General features: G+C 36.1%; 1 protein-coding gene across 1 annotated transcript in view; it reads left to right on the top strand.

Annotated features, from left to right (window-relative positions):
- Positions 1-13,012, top strand: part of POLN (DNA polymerase nu) — an 82,409-nt gene that overhangs the window by 40,349 nt on the left and 29,048 nt on the right. Inside the window, exons 16-17 of the mRNA XM_005517891.3 lie at positions 6,184-6,266; positions 10,472-10,603. Of these exons, the coding sequence (XP_005517948.2) occupies positions 6,184-6,266; positions 10,472-10,603 (215 nt within the window). The remainder of the gene's footprint in view (positions 1-6,183; positions 6,267-10,471; positions 10,604-13,012) is intronic.

The raw sequence follows: 13,012 nt of genomic DNA, 5'->3' as shown, positions 1-13,012 counted from the left end.
TGTCTATGTATATACATATGTATGTACATATATATGTAATGCTATGTATTGCCCTTCAGGTAAGGAGGAAAAGATGTGGTCTGGTGTCCTATGGTGTGAAAAGTTTCTTTGTGTTATTCTGTAACCTTTTATCTCACACAAACCAGGTCATGATAAATTTGCAAATACAGTCATTTGACATAACCTCTGAATCAGACATGAGAAGTGTTTAGAGGTGACATAGATTAAAAAAATACAACAAAAAACTAATATATACTTAGGTTACATCAGAAAGACTTTTGACTTGCTGTTTCCCTTCTGGCAAGATGTTAGTCTGCATTTTAGTTTTTGTAGATTTTTTTTTCATAGAATCCTAGAATCCTACAATGGTTTGTGTTAGAATGGACCTTAAAGATTATGGGAGTTCCAACTCCCTACCATGGGGAGGGGACATCTTGACTGGGCCAGGTTACTCAGAGCCCATCCAGCCTGGCTGTGAACACCTGCAGAAATTTGGAGTCCACAGCTTATCTGTGGAGAGGTTTTCTTCCTATTTTCAGGAAAGTGTCTTAACTGTATTTCCATTCTACTGGGCAGTCTAGAAAAATTTCATTTTTCTATTTTCATTTTCATCCTGCTGTCTCCATGTGCTGTCTTATGTGAAAGATAATCTCATTACGTTTTGCTTTGAACATAGTTGTGTAAATGTCTCATAGTTATAGAAAGCATAGACATCATACATTTTACATTTCTATATGAAAAAAAGATAGGCTAATTGTATGTATCTTATATCTGGCTCTTGATTGATAAAAGACAAAAGTAGTCATATATTTTGATATGACAGTGTTTTCAGGGAAACTGTTTCCCAACATCTTCCTTTTCTCTATTTTGTAACAGAAGTTAGCCAGGCAAAAGTAATTCCAAGTTCTCTCCTGCATAATACCTTACAAATGTCTGGGACAAAGTATGCCTGAGCCATGTCAGCATTTTCTGTGAGTCATGGAATAGCAGCTTTCAAAAAAATTGTTTATTTTTGCTCATTACATTAGCAGTGAGTTAACTGAGTTACAGGTAGCCAGGTTTTTTTTTTGTATGTCTTGGATACTCACATGCATTGTTATAGACATTCTGCTTGCCTCAAATATAAGATCTGCTACACTGAAAAAGTGAACTTTCAGAATTTACCTCCTACATGATTTACCCAATAGTGATGCTGCTGTAAAACTGGGCTTTTCTAATCTTACTGATTACATAAATTGTCTATACCTGTTTCATATCCCAACACAAAGTTCGAGGTATAAACTTACAGAATATAAAACCCTCATCTGTTACTAAAAAGCAACAGGTGATTGAAAATGAGATTTATATAGTTCACTGATGAAAATAAAAAAAGCTGTAAGAGCTGACAGATGAGCAAATGTGTATTCACTCATACATTCATTCATTTATTGGACATCAATGACCGCACATAAAATGAATTTAATGCCGCTCCATCTCATTTCCCACATCAACAATTCACAGCTTGGACTTGGATTAATTGGCAGATGCAAGAGAACAGCCAAGGGTTTATGGCTATTATGACTGAGCTTAGTTTGGCTGGAGTGTAATGCAGATCAAAGCAACACATGCCTGCCAGATATTGTGTTTGAGGAGTTTGTTCTGCCTTTTCCTGTGCATAAACAGTTGACTTCCGTCACCACACAACATTTCCCAGAAATTCTGGAATGTCTTATCGCATTCTTTTAAGACTGATTTCCTCCTATTTCTACCTGTTCTCAAGGTTTTATTTTGCCATTACTCATATGTTATGCCTTGTGGCTTCTTTAATCTTATTTTTTTTAATGTGTTTGTTTTGTGTGAGCTCATTTCTGTATACTGAAATTCATGTTAGTTTTTTTTTAGTATTCTGTACAGGTAAAAATTAATCCGTTGAGATGTGTACTCTGTATTAATTGTTATTCCAGTTTACAGTTAAATTTTGTTAAAATTGCAGATATGATTGCTATATTTTTCTTGGGTATAAAGAAACTAGGTGCTCATATGTGTTAAAGACTTAAGACAATTAAGTAGAAAGGCTTTGAGATGTCCATTAGACCCCATGAATAAATGGAAATGTATAGTGAATCTTGGAAAATTTTGATAATATTCAAAGTATTTTCTCTGAAGAAGTAAAAAATTATATATTCCTTTTGTTTCATATCTGCACTTTGTTTCATAATCATAATTTCATGTTATCCTTCTTCACTGTTTGCTAGAAAATTTTTTCTCCTTGTTTTTTACTCTCGGAATTAGGTGGCTATTCCCTATTAGGCACACAGCTCCGTTCTTGGTAGAGCCATTTTTTAAAGAATTTGTGTATCTCTACTCTCACTGTGTTTGTTAGATTTTCTGCAATTTTTGGCTGCAAGTAGTTTGCTGCCCTCACAGACCTTTCCAAGATTGTTTAGCTCTGCTAACTCCTTCCCAGGACACTGAGATTTGCCAACTTGAACATGTCTTCCAGCACTGAGGGCTGTTTTTTATTCTACCTTTGAGATGTCTATCAAATAAAGTACTGTAAGGCAAAGTACTTGCAAATCAGTGCTAAACAAAGTAAAGGACAAACAAATCAGAGATGTGGAAATTGCCTGAGACAAGTATGTAGGCAAGTATACAGGAATGTAGGAGGTGAAATACTGCACATTTGGAGATTTGAAGATGGGGGAAATACTGATTATGAACTTGAACTTTTCCCAGCATATTTGAGAGAGTAATGAGAAGGAAGTAATAAAATGGGAAAATATGTTTCATGCTAGAACTAGTAACTGCGTATTTATTTCCTGCAGGACTTCAGGAATCTTGCTGTTTCCACCAAAAATTCTGCAGCAAATTCTTTTTCCTCCTGAGCTTTTTTCCTGCATCAATTTCTATAACATTGCATTAACAGTCTTCTTCTTACTCCAGCGGTACAGACAGTGCTGGGTGAGCTGGAGTCACAGCCTCAGTGTCACTGCCCAGCAGCTAAGACCACTTTATGTCCATTCACCTTTTTCAGATTCGCATTTGTTCAAAAAAATGCATTTCCACTAAAGTTCTATATTATATCCTACCGCTCTTCAGCACTGAGTATTTTCATGCACTGGACGGCTTGCTAAAAATTCCTTATGCTAGTATGCAGATAACAATATCTTTTTATCAATATCATGGTGTTCTATGATGAGTCCAAAGGTAAAATATAGGTTTTATCTTGAAATGGTTTCTCACAGTACCCATTAACACTAATCAATTATCACAAATGTAAACTAGTTTGCAAATGAAACAGGATAAAGCAGAAAGCCCACTGGGGATTTCTAACATGGCTGCTGCGGTTCTGAGTAACTGCACACCTCCTCTTTAATTTTATTATTCAAATGAATAAACACCCTTCACCTCAAACCGCAGGAATGCCTCTCTTTATTATAGAAGGAATCAAAAACTCTAGTAGAAGCCAATCACTGTCAATACAAAGAGAAAAAAAGTATTTATTAGGAAAGAAAAAGAATAGTTGCAATTAATGACTTCTGTTTGCTCAAGCAGTTTTGGTTTATGTAGCAATTTCATACCGTATAATTACATATTCTTTTCCGTGGTACATAAATTTGCAAATACTCAGAGTGGTAGATGTAATGCCTCTCTGTCTAGTGCTCACATTTCCCACTGAGACACTCAGAGGTGTTGACTGACCATTTTGGTTATAACATTATATTGAAAGAAATATTTGAGCTAAAGCTCTGAAATTTTAATTTTTTCTGTGTGTTTCATGACCAGCCCCAGACCAGGAAATGTGAAGTGACTGTTGAATTGCCATGATTACATGTACATGATGCACGTGCATCTGAACAAATAACTGTTAGGCAACATATTGTGCTTGTTGACTGCCAGTCATGATTCTAGCAATAAGACAATTTCTGTTTTTTCCAGTCAGTCCTCCAAGCTGAAGCTTGGATAATACAAAATCATAATCAAACCCGCAAAATCAAATAACCAGCAGACAATCCAGTTCTAGTGTCTTCTTTCACTGCTAAAACTTCTCTAGAACCACAAGTCTCTCCCAGCAAGTCTCACCTTGTGTCTCCCTGAGAACCATGGTCTGATAAATATGTATGTTCCTCTTACAGGTCACCATGATTCTTACCCACTGTCTCCTTTCTCTTGTAGCCCTTCTTTTCCAGAGCAGTGAGCAGCTGATGTACCCACTGCCTCTCAGTGGTCTCTAGCCTCTGACTTCAGTAAATCTGCAAGTAAATTCTGCTGCTGTTCTCCCATTTCTTGCCTTGTCCAATCCTCTAATTCAAATTATGCAGTATTAGGAAAGCAGTATTACATTTCCTAGGGTTTCCCCAGTTTCAGCATTCCCCAGTCTTAGTTTTGCATGTCAGAAAGCTCCTCAGATGATATGTGCTCTCTTAGCAGATTCTGTTTTCCCTTGGGATCAACTCTTTCTCAAGTGTCTGTATAGTTCTCTGCCAGATTCTTCAGGAAATTCCTGCGGTCTTTCTGCTGGAGATTGTTTCAGGAAATCCTTAATGATGTCAAGTTTCCTAATTCTGCACTTATTAACTCCTATTGGCATTTTGTCCTTATATTCAGGTACAACTAGGAACCTCAATCTACTGTATTCAAAAGATGCATGAACTTTTGACCTGCCACAGCTAAGAAAGTAAATTATAAGTGTCTCAAACTAGCAGAATGATTAAGTGGGAACAGTCTTCATTATAGGTGGAAACACTATTAAATTATTCTTGTTTCTCAACTAAACTGAGCAGTGAAGTTTTGTTTCATCTTTGAGCAGTTAGTGGTATTCAAAGGAACAATGTGAACTTCTGCAAAACCAAAGACTTTTTGTCCAGTGAAGACTAGAAATTATATTCAGTTTTATTTTTCCTCTTCAAAAAATCTATACTGCCATAAAGACTTGCTTAAATCTGATTTCATTCAGGGTCTGCTGTTTATCATTCAGAATGCCTAACTATATCAGCACTGAGCATAGGCTTGGCTGAAATCAGTGTATGAGGTAAGCAAGCAAAAATTGGTAGCTATGCTGATTTTCTAGGACGTTGAATATCTTAGTAGTGGTGAAAGACGTTCCCTGAAAAAAATACAGAGAAATACACCATTTTCTCAAAGCTCCTCAGCTAAAACCTTTGCAACAAAGCATCTTTTATGACAAAGAAACTTTCATAGCAAACCATAGAAAACTTCGCTTTTAAAACTGCAGATTTATGAAAAAAAATTACAGTCCCATGGAGAGACTATTTCCCAAATGGTGCAGATATAATCAAGTATCTCTGATAGCAGTTAATCTCCATGTTTCAAATACTTTTTTCGTCGGTATTTGTTTTCAGGGAATGAGTATATGGTTTCCCTCAACACCCTTCCATTTAAACCAAATGATCAGTATTCTTCAGTGCTTTCAGCTGTTAATAGTCAGTGTTCTTTCGGAAGGTACATTTTGATAAGGAAAACTATAGGTGGCACATACTTGATGATTGCAGAGTCATAGCTTTTCATTTTTCACATTGCTAAATCCATTAGCATTTTTGTAGGACTGTTTTATGTCAGTTGCTGAGAGAATGGGAGCTGTGAAGGAGGACACTTGGTTGGGAGTAATCTGGATGCACTTTTGAGTTCAGAATCGGCCACTGCTGCCGTTTTATGGAGCCTTGCTATTGTGGAGCTTTGTAGGGCATATGGAGCAAGCAGTGCTTGCTTTGATCAGTCATTTCTTGAAAGAAGGCCAGATATTTCTGTTAGTGATGCCCTGATAATAATCTTATTTAAACAAGCTTTAGGTGAGACTTACGCTTTGAGTCTCTAGACCCTCACATCTTGAAGAAGTGCTGTTGCTGGAAATAATTAATATTTCTCATGAACCACTATTAAATCCTCCTCAATCTGAAGAACTAGAAATATAGTAGTAGGATTTTTCCTAACCAAGAATTTAATTGAAAAGGAAAGGAGAATATTAAAATTAAAATGAAGAATTTAATTTACTATGGACTATCTCTATGAAAATTTTTTTAAAGAAGTTGTGCATTCCTGGTTGACAACAAAATCCCTTAAGTGCGTCTATTCATATCTTACAATTTTGTAGTTATTAAATTATTATTGACTTTAAATAATTTTTCTGTGGGGATAACACCTTAGTTTTAATTGAAAATGTGTGATTTTTGTTTGTTTGTTTAGGAAAGGGATTCCAAGTGAACAAGTGAAACATGCTGATAGAGAGCAAGCCAAGCGTATAGTTTACTCAGTGGTTTATGGAGCAGGTAGGCATTTTTAGAAAAAAAACCCAGCTACTATAAATTTATACTTTATTCATGATTTATATAAGTAGACTGAATTTCTAAAGGTGAGTAAAAGTTTGTCAAAGGATTACATTTATATTTTTATCCAGGATTATTAAATTATCTACTCAGTATAAAAATGATGAAATTAATGTAGTTACATTGCCATATACAAAGATTATCTGATTTTGTATTTATTTACTGCTGATAAAACTGAAGCATGTATCTGATTTTGAGTGGACTTTTGTATCCTCTCAGTATATAGACAGAGATGAGAACAACTGCAATGAAAGTAAAAAAACTCCAATTTTGTTTTAAAACACATTTATAGAATCAGAGAATGGCAGGGATTGGAAGGGACCTCTGGAGGTCATCAGATCCAGCCCCCTGTTCAAGCAGGGACACCTTGAGCTGTTTGCCCAGAACTGTGTCCAGATTTTCAATGTCTTCAAGGCTGGAGAAAGGGCTCTTCAAGGCTCCACATCCTCCCTGGGCAATCTGTGCCAGTGCTTGCTCACCCTCACAGTGTAAAAGTGTTCCCTTACTTTGAGTTGTAATATTTACTGCCATTTCTTCACAACTGCAGAAAACTTGCAAAAATCCATTGTTACCTGTTCTGCTTAAGTCCTAACCAGGTCCTAGATAAGTCAAGATGTTCTCCATACTTTCCAAAACTGCCTACTATTTCTTAAATGATGCCCAACTCTCCTTTTGCTTCATACATGCTTAAGAGTTATCTTTTCTGGGGAGATAGATGCATGTATGTCATCAGCCTAGAAGCTCTTGTGAATTGGTTTCAGTGAACAGCTGACTAACTTTCTCTACAGAGGATGAGTTCTTGAAAAAATCATTTAGGAAATGAGTGCCCTGGGCTGCAGACTTTATGTAACTTAGAAACACTTAATGCTACATCTTGGGTTCCTGCCTGTGCTTTCTAAGCCATCTTTTGCACTGAATCCTTGAACCAAAGGCAAAATCAACCAGGGTATTCTATTTATGGCATTCAGTTGGAAAGAAATGCATCAAATTCAGCTCTCCAGAGTATCTGTTTTGTGTTTTGGGGTGTGTGTAGTTTATATACATGCCTGTAAGGATGGATGGATGGATGGATGGATGGATAGATAGATAGATAGATAGATAGATAGATAGATAGATAGATAGATAGATAGATAGATAGACACCTCGACACCTCCATTTTTTCATTAAGCTGTATTGCATTTGAAACCTCTGTGTTTAAAATCTATATCAAAACAGCCCAGCACTAGTACCCTACACTGTAAATTTAGACCTGCCTGCATTGAGACTGGAATCAAATCTTCAATTTCCCACCTGAATGGTTTCATCACTAGATTATTTCAAAAAATGCCAGCATTATCACCCCTGCCCCTTGGTCCATGCAAATGCTAGACATTTCCTATCTCTTCCCTTCACTGTGGGTGGAATGGGCAGATACCAGATGTAATCAGATGAATCACCACCAGGTGAATGCCCTGTAGTTCTGTGTGTAGTCAGAAATGCCTCAGTTCTGGGGCTCAGTGGAGCCTATGTCTGTCCCCTCATCTGTAGAGAACTTTCATGTTTGCATTTAAGCACAGTATTGGCATTCCCTCACTTCCTTTGAACCAGGCACTAAAGATTTCAGTGCAGCAGTGTTTGATATAAGTGTCTCCATTTACTTGTTTGCTTTATGTCCCTGTCTCTCAAACAAGGGCAGTTGAAGCACCTCAGAGATAATAAGAAGTTTCCAGTTCATTAGAAGTGTGATCAGATCCTAATTAAGACATGAAATGGTATCATTAAACTACTTAGATGGAAACTGGGCTGACAAAAAGTAATTGTTAGATACACAAAGTTGATGGACTGAATTCCACCCACACTTTGTCTCCCTTCAAAAGACAGCTCACTTTTCATTAAGAAGACATTTTGATACAACTGGAGAGTGTGAATAGTACTTCTTTCAGGATTGAAAACTACAAAAACACTCCCTGAGGAGGTTGCCTGTATTAGGCTTACAGGAGTTAATAAAAACCTTTCATGTAGTAAATAGTATTTTTTTTTTTCTTTTTGTTTTCTTAGTTTTAGGTTACACTTGATTCATGTTTTCAAGGTCTTTTCTTTAATTCTGAAGGATAATAAAGGAAGAGACAGACTGGTTATTAGGAAAAAGTTTTCACCCAGAGAGGTGGTTGGGCACTGGAACAGGCTTCCCAGGGCAATGGTCACAGCCCCAAGCCTGACAAGAGTTCAAGAAGTATTTAGGTAACACTCTCAGGCACATGGTGTGGCTCTTAGGGTGTCCTGTGCAGGGCCAGGAATGGATCCTTGTGGGTCCCTTCCAGCTCAGGACATTCTATAAATGTTTTTAGTAGGTTTGGAGCAGTTCAGTTCACCTGTTTCTGCCTTAGTCATCTTGTAGAACTGAAACACAGGTGACTTAAACATCTGTAAAATAAGGAATTCAATGACAGTATGTTCAAGCCCTGAACTGACACAGAGGGCTATCACAGTGTTTAAATGAAAACTAATGCTATTTTCATTTTTGAAAGATGATACTCCAGAATGGAGAACACTGAAACTCATAGGCTGCTGCTAGTAATTCTACTGGCACAGATAAGTCAAGGAAGAGTGCTCAGAGAAGGTTTAGTCCACTCCTGGGCTTTGCCTTGCATGGCCTGTACTCCTGCATTGTGGAGCATGATCTGACACAATTACGTAGCTGTTTATTCCCCTCTTTTTGCTTCCTGGGAACTGCATTTCCCTGACACCTTTCAGATGTCCTTGCTAATATTATGCTTTAATTTTCCTAGTATTCTATGCAATTGTTCTGTATATTAATAGTTCTTTAAATGGATAACATGGACAAACTTAGATGTTACAGTTCTCTAAGGAAGTTACAGTAGTCTCCTAGCTGTTAGCAATGTGTGCTTTATCAGATAGATTTGTCATTTGCTGACCCAGGAAGAAAACCCAAATTAATTAGATGTCAAAAAAAAAAGAGTGTAGATCTATAATAGCTCAGCAAATGTCATCCTGGATGTCAGTGTGAATTTCTTTCTCTAGCACCTTGTCCAGACTGGTGTTCTTGCAGCTCAGTGCAGATCCTGGCGTGACTGAGAACAAAATGCTACAAGAATTGTTCTGAAATGCACATCAGCCTGACAGTGATGGCATTTAGGTGGCTGAAATCTTCTCTCTTTTAAAAGTGCTAGACAATTTTTCTTGACAGTGTTACCGTGACAATGACTATTCTGTGCCTTTGGTGCCTTGAGATGTCTCCTCTCAACTTATGTTCTTTGCAGACACGGTGCTGGTTCTCTGTTGCTGTGCAACTGATGGAAATATATGTCTTTCAAACTTCATATGACTAATGTTGATGTATGTTTTCTTTTTACTGGAACTGTTTGATTTATAAGTGGGTTTAAACTGTAACTCTTAGTTTATATTTTCGCACTCTGGAATATTTTCAGGTTTTTTTCACCTTTTCTTATAAATGCTCTTAGATCCAGCTTAACAGATATTGTGCACCTATATCCTGTCCAAAAGCTATTATTCCTTTCTCTCTCTGTTGAAACACTTTTTCTGTTTTTTCCTTTTTCCATTTTTTTTTTCCAACCCTTTTATCTCAAAACTTGGACCCAAATTTCTGCTGACATTGAGGAGCCTAAGACTGTTTGAAATCTATGGGACTCAGCCTCCAAACATCCTTTCTAAATTCAGGCTAAACCCTAAAGCTTCTAGCTAAACTCAACATCAAATATCTCCATCCTTTTGTACACCTTCATTATATTTGTGTTTGCTTGAAGTTAATTTCAAATCTTTATCTGCTCTTCAAAGTTTGGAGATTTCAACACTGAACTAGTAGAATGATACTTAAAGCAACAGCATTGCTCTGTGAACAAAAGAGATTTCATCCACATTATAGATATAAATTATAACTAGGAATGTCTTAATTGGATACTTGTTTTATACTTATTAATTATATACTTAATCCAGTAACATCAGTAAAACATTCAAGCTCAGGGTTAAACATTTATTTTGTTGCAATATGATTTTAGTGTATCAGATCCATCTTCTTTCATAGAGATAAGTTAACTAATTCCACTGACTGTGCATGAAACAGTGCTATTACATGTAGTGCTTTTGTGTTCCGCTTTATTGCATAATAGTGAGAATTTCTGTACCACCAGGTAAGGAACGTCTTGCTGACTGCTTGGGAATAACTCCTGTTCAAGCCGGTCAATTTATAGAGAGTTTTATGCAAAAATACAAGAAAGTACATGAATTTACAAAGAAAACCATTGAACAGTGCCGAGATAAAGGTAATCCAAAGTCTGTGACCATGTTTTGTTTACTGATCTGCAATCTGTGACAGTGGTAAAGACAGAGATTCAGCTTGACCCAAATTCAGATAGTTACAGGACAACAAAAATAGATGGAATATCCTTTCTTGGTGAATCAGGTTTGGTTTTTTTTTTCTTTTTTATCCCTAAAAGGAGCTGGTTCAGTCTGCCTTTTCTCAGAAGATACTAACAGAATAAGACATCTGTTCTCAGAATGAACCCCACTTAATGTCAAGTTACAGTGCATCATTTTGACATATAATGTACTCCAACAGAAAAAGAAGCCCAAGGAATCTTCTGCCTAATAAATTGGGTATATGGCCGTTGGACCGTGGAAGTTCAGTCAATTTACACAGCCAATTTTTTAAACTTACTTTTTCTTTACATCAGTCAGAATTTATGTTCTTGAAGTTCAGGTGGTAGCTGTAGTGACAGATGTGTGCTGAGTGCTTCTGCAGCCAGCAGCTGCAAACTCTTCTTGCATCAAATTTGTTTTTAGTCTACATATTCATTTATATTTAGTGAATCCTAGGAGTGCAGTAATTTGGGAAGAGAAAACATAACTGCTTGAAATATTGTCTTTTAAAAGCTTATTAGCAGAACTATCAAAATTGAGTTATTTTGCTTCTTATTCAGGCATGCAGTACTAAGACATTTTTTAGAAATTAAATAGTAAATTTGCAGTATAATACCCATCACTGTATGGATGAGTGTCATGACAGAAACATATAATTCACTTCTAGTTATGAAAATGGCTACCCTTCATTTTTCATACTTTGTAGGGCCACAGAATCTGCTGGAAGTATGAACTGTCATTGTGTCACACATTTGCATTTATTTTTTAATTAGAATTGCTCAAGAAAAGTGAAGTTACCCAACATCCATTTTTAGCTGTAATCAAGCCAAACATAACACACCTAGTAAAATATTACACATTTATAATATAATTATGATATATTTAAAATAAATTAGCATTCTTTTCTTAAAAGTGAATGGATTTCAATAAACAGTCTTCCTTGCAAGAGAATCTGGTTTATGAGTACAGTAGAAAAGAATGTCATGACTAATGTTCTAAAGTCATCAAAGCATGCTTGTCCTTACACTCCTGCCTATCAACCATTTTTAACTACTAATGGTCGAAGAGCAATCTGTTTGGGTTGTTCAGGCTTTAGAAATCTGCAGCAGTTCAATATTATTTTATATTTTTCTTGTTAATCCACCTTGGATTTAAAAAAAAAACATTCCAACCTATTGAGCTCATTAGAAGGTATTTTTCTTAACTTATTTGCAGTTCAAAGGTGAGCAGCAACCCCCTGACTAATATTATTTAAAAGTTATGAATGTCTGATACTCCATGTAGACATGATAAGCATATACATAATTCTTTTATCAGTAAGATATTTGTTATTATATATATTACTGTAGTGCTGTTGTTTTTTTATGAAATTATTGACATATTGAAAAGACTACATTAAGACCTCATTCAGGCAGGCATTTGCAGATGAGTCACTGACACCAGGCACCTTCTCTGCCACTGTTACACAAATGATGGCGTTTGTCTGGGGATGCTGCTCAGTTATGAGGAGTCACACCTCACAGGAATAAGAATATTACAGCAAATCTAATTTTAACTAAGAATACAATGTTTCAAGAATCCCATCTTCAAATACTGTTCTTCATGGAAAATGTTAGTTAAATTGAGAAGACTTGTTTGCCAAAAAATACCCCAACTTCGATATAGGTCTGTTCCTTGTTTCAAAACTGGTACTTTTGGTATCACTGCTCCTGGAAATGCACTAATTCACAGAAAGCTGAATTAATTCATCCTCTGCACACAAGCCTGGGTATGTGCTGTCCATTATAAGGTGATAACTTTTTGTTTGAAGAGATCTCCTCACCACTTACTCTTGCACAGCAGAGGAGATGAAACTGTGTCAGTCTGAATTTCCGTGGTATCTAACAACAATTCATGGGTAGTCAAGGTGATCAGAAATATAAAGAAAATTTTTTTTCAAGATGTATTTTTAACATGGATGATTTTTCATTTTTCTTAAAATAAGAATAGAAGTTTATTTTTGAAGATAAGCTAAGTTTTGTGTACGTTATTTTGACAGGAGAATCCTCACATTTCTTTTCCTCTCTCAACTCCTCTCACTTGCCCTCCAAATAGGTTTTTTTTAGAAAAATACGTCATTATGCCTAACATAAAGATTTAACTGTGTTTTTATGCTTCTTTTAAACTAAAAAATCCCACCACACTAGAGTTAAGGAAGTTTGGCTATGAAAGCAACACAGAAATACTACATAAAGAAAATGGAAAAAAAATATAACTGGTTTTTTTTCCCCAAAAAACCCTATTTTATATTTTTGGGAAATATTCATTACTGA

The sequence above is a fragment of the Pseudopodoces humilis genome, chromosome 6 (assembly GCF_049639895.1).
Source record: "Pseudopodoces humilis isolate 2021_Gansu_Grassland_sample_001 chromosome 6, ASM4963989v1, whole genome shotgun sequence".
Classification (NCBI taxonomy): Eukaryota; Metazoa; Chordata; class Aves; order Passeriformes; family Paridae; genus Pseudopodoces; species Pseudopodoces humilis.
Note: the sequence above shows the minus strand (reverse complement) of the source record. Positions and strands in the feature narration are given on the sequence as shown.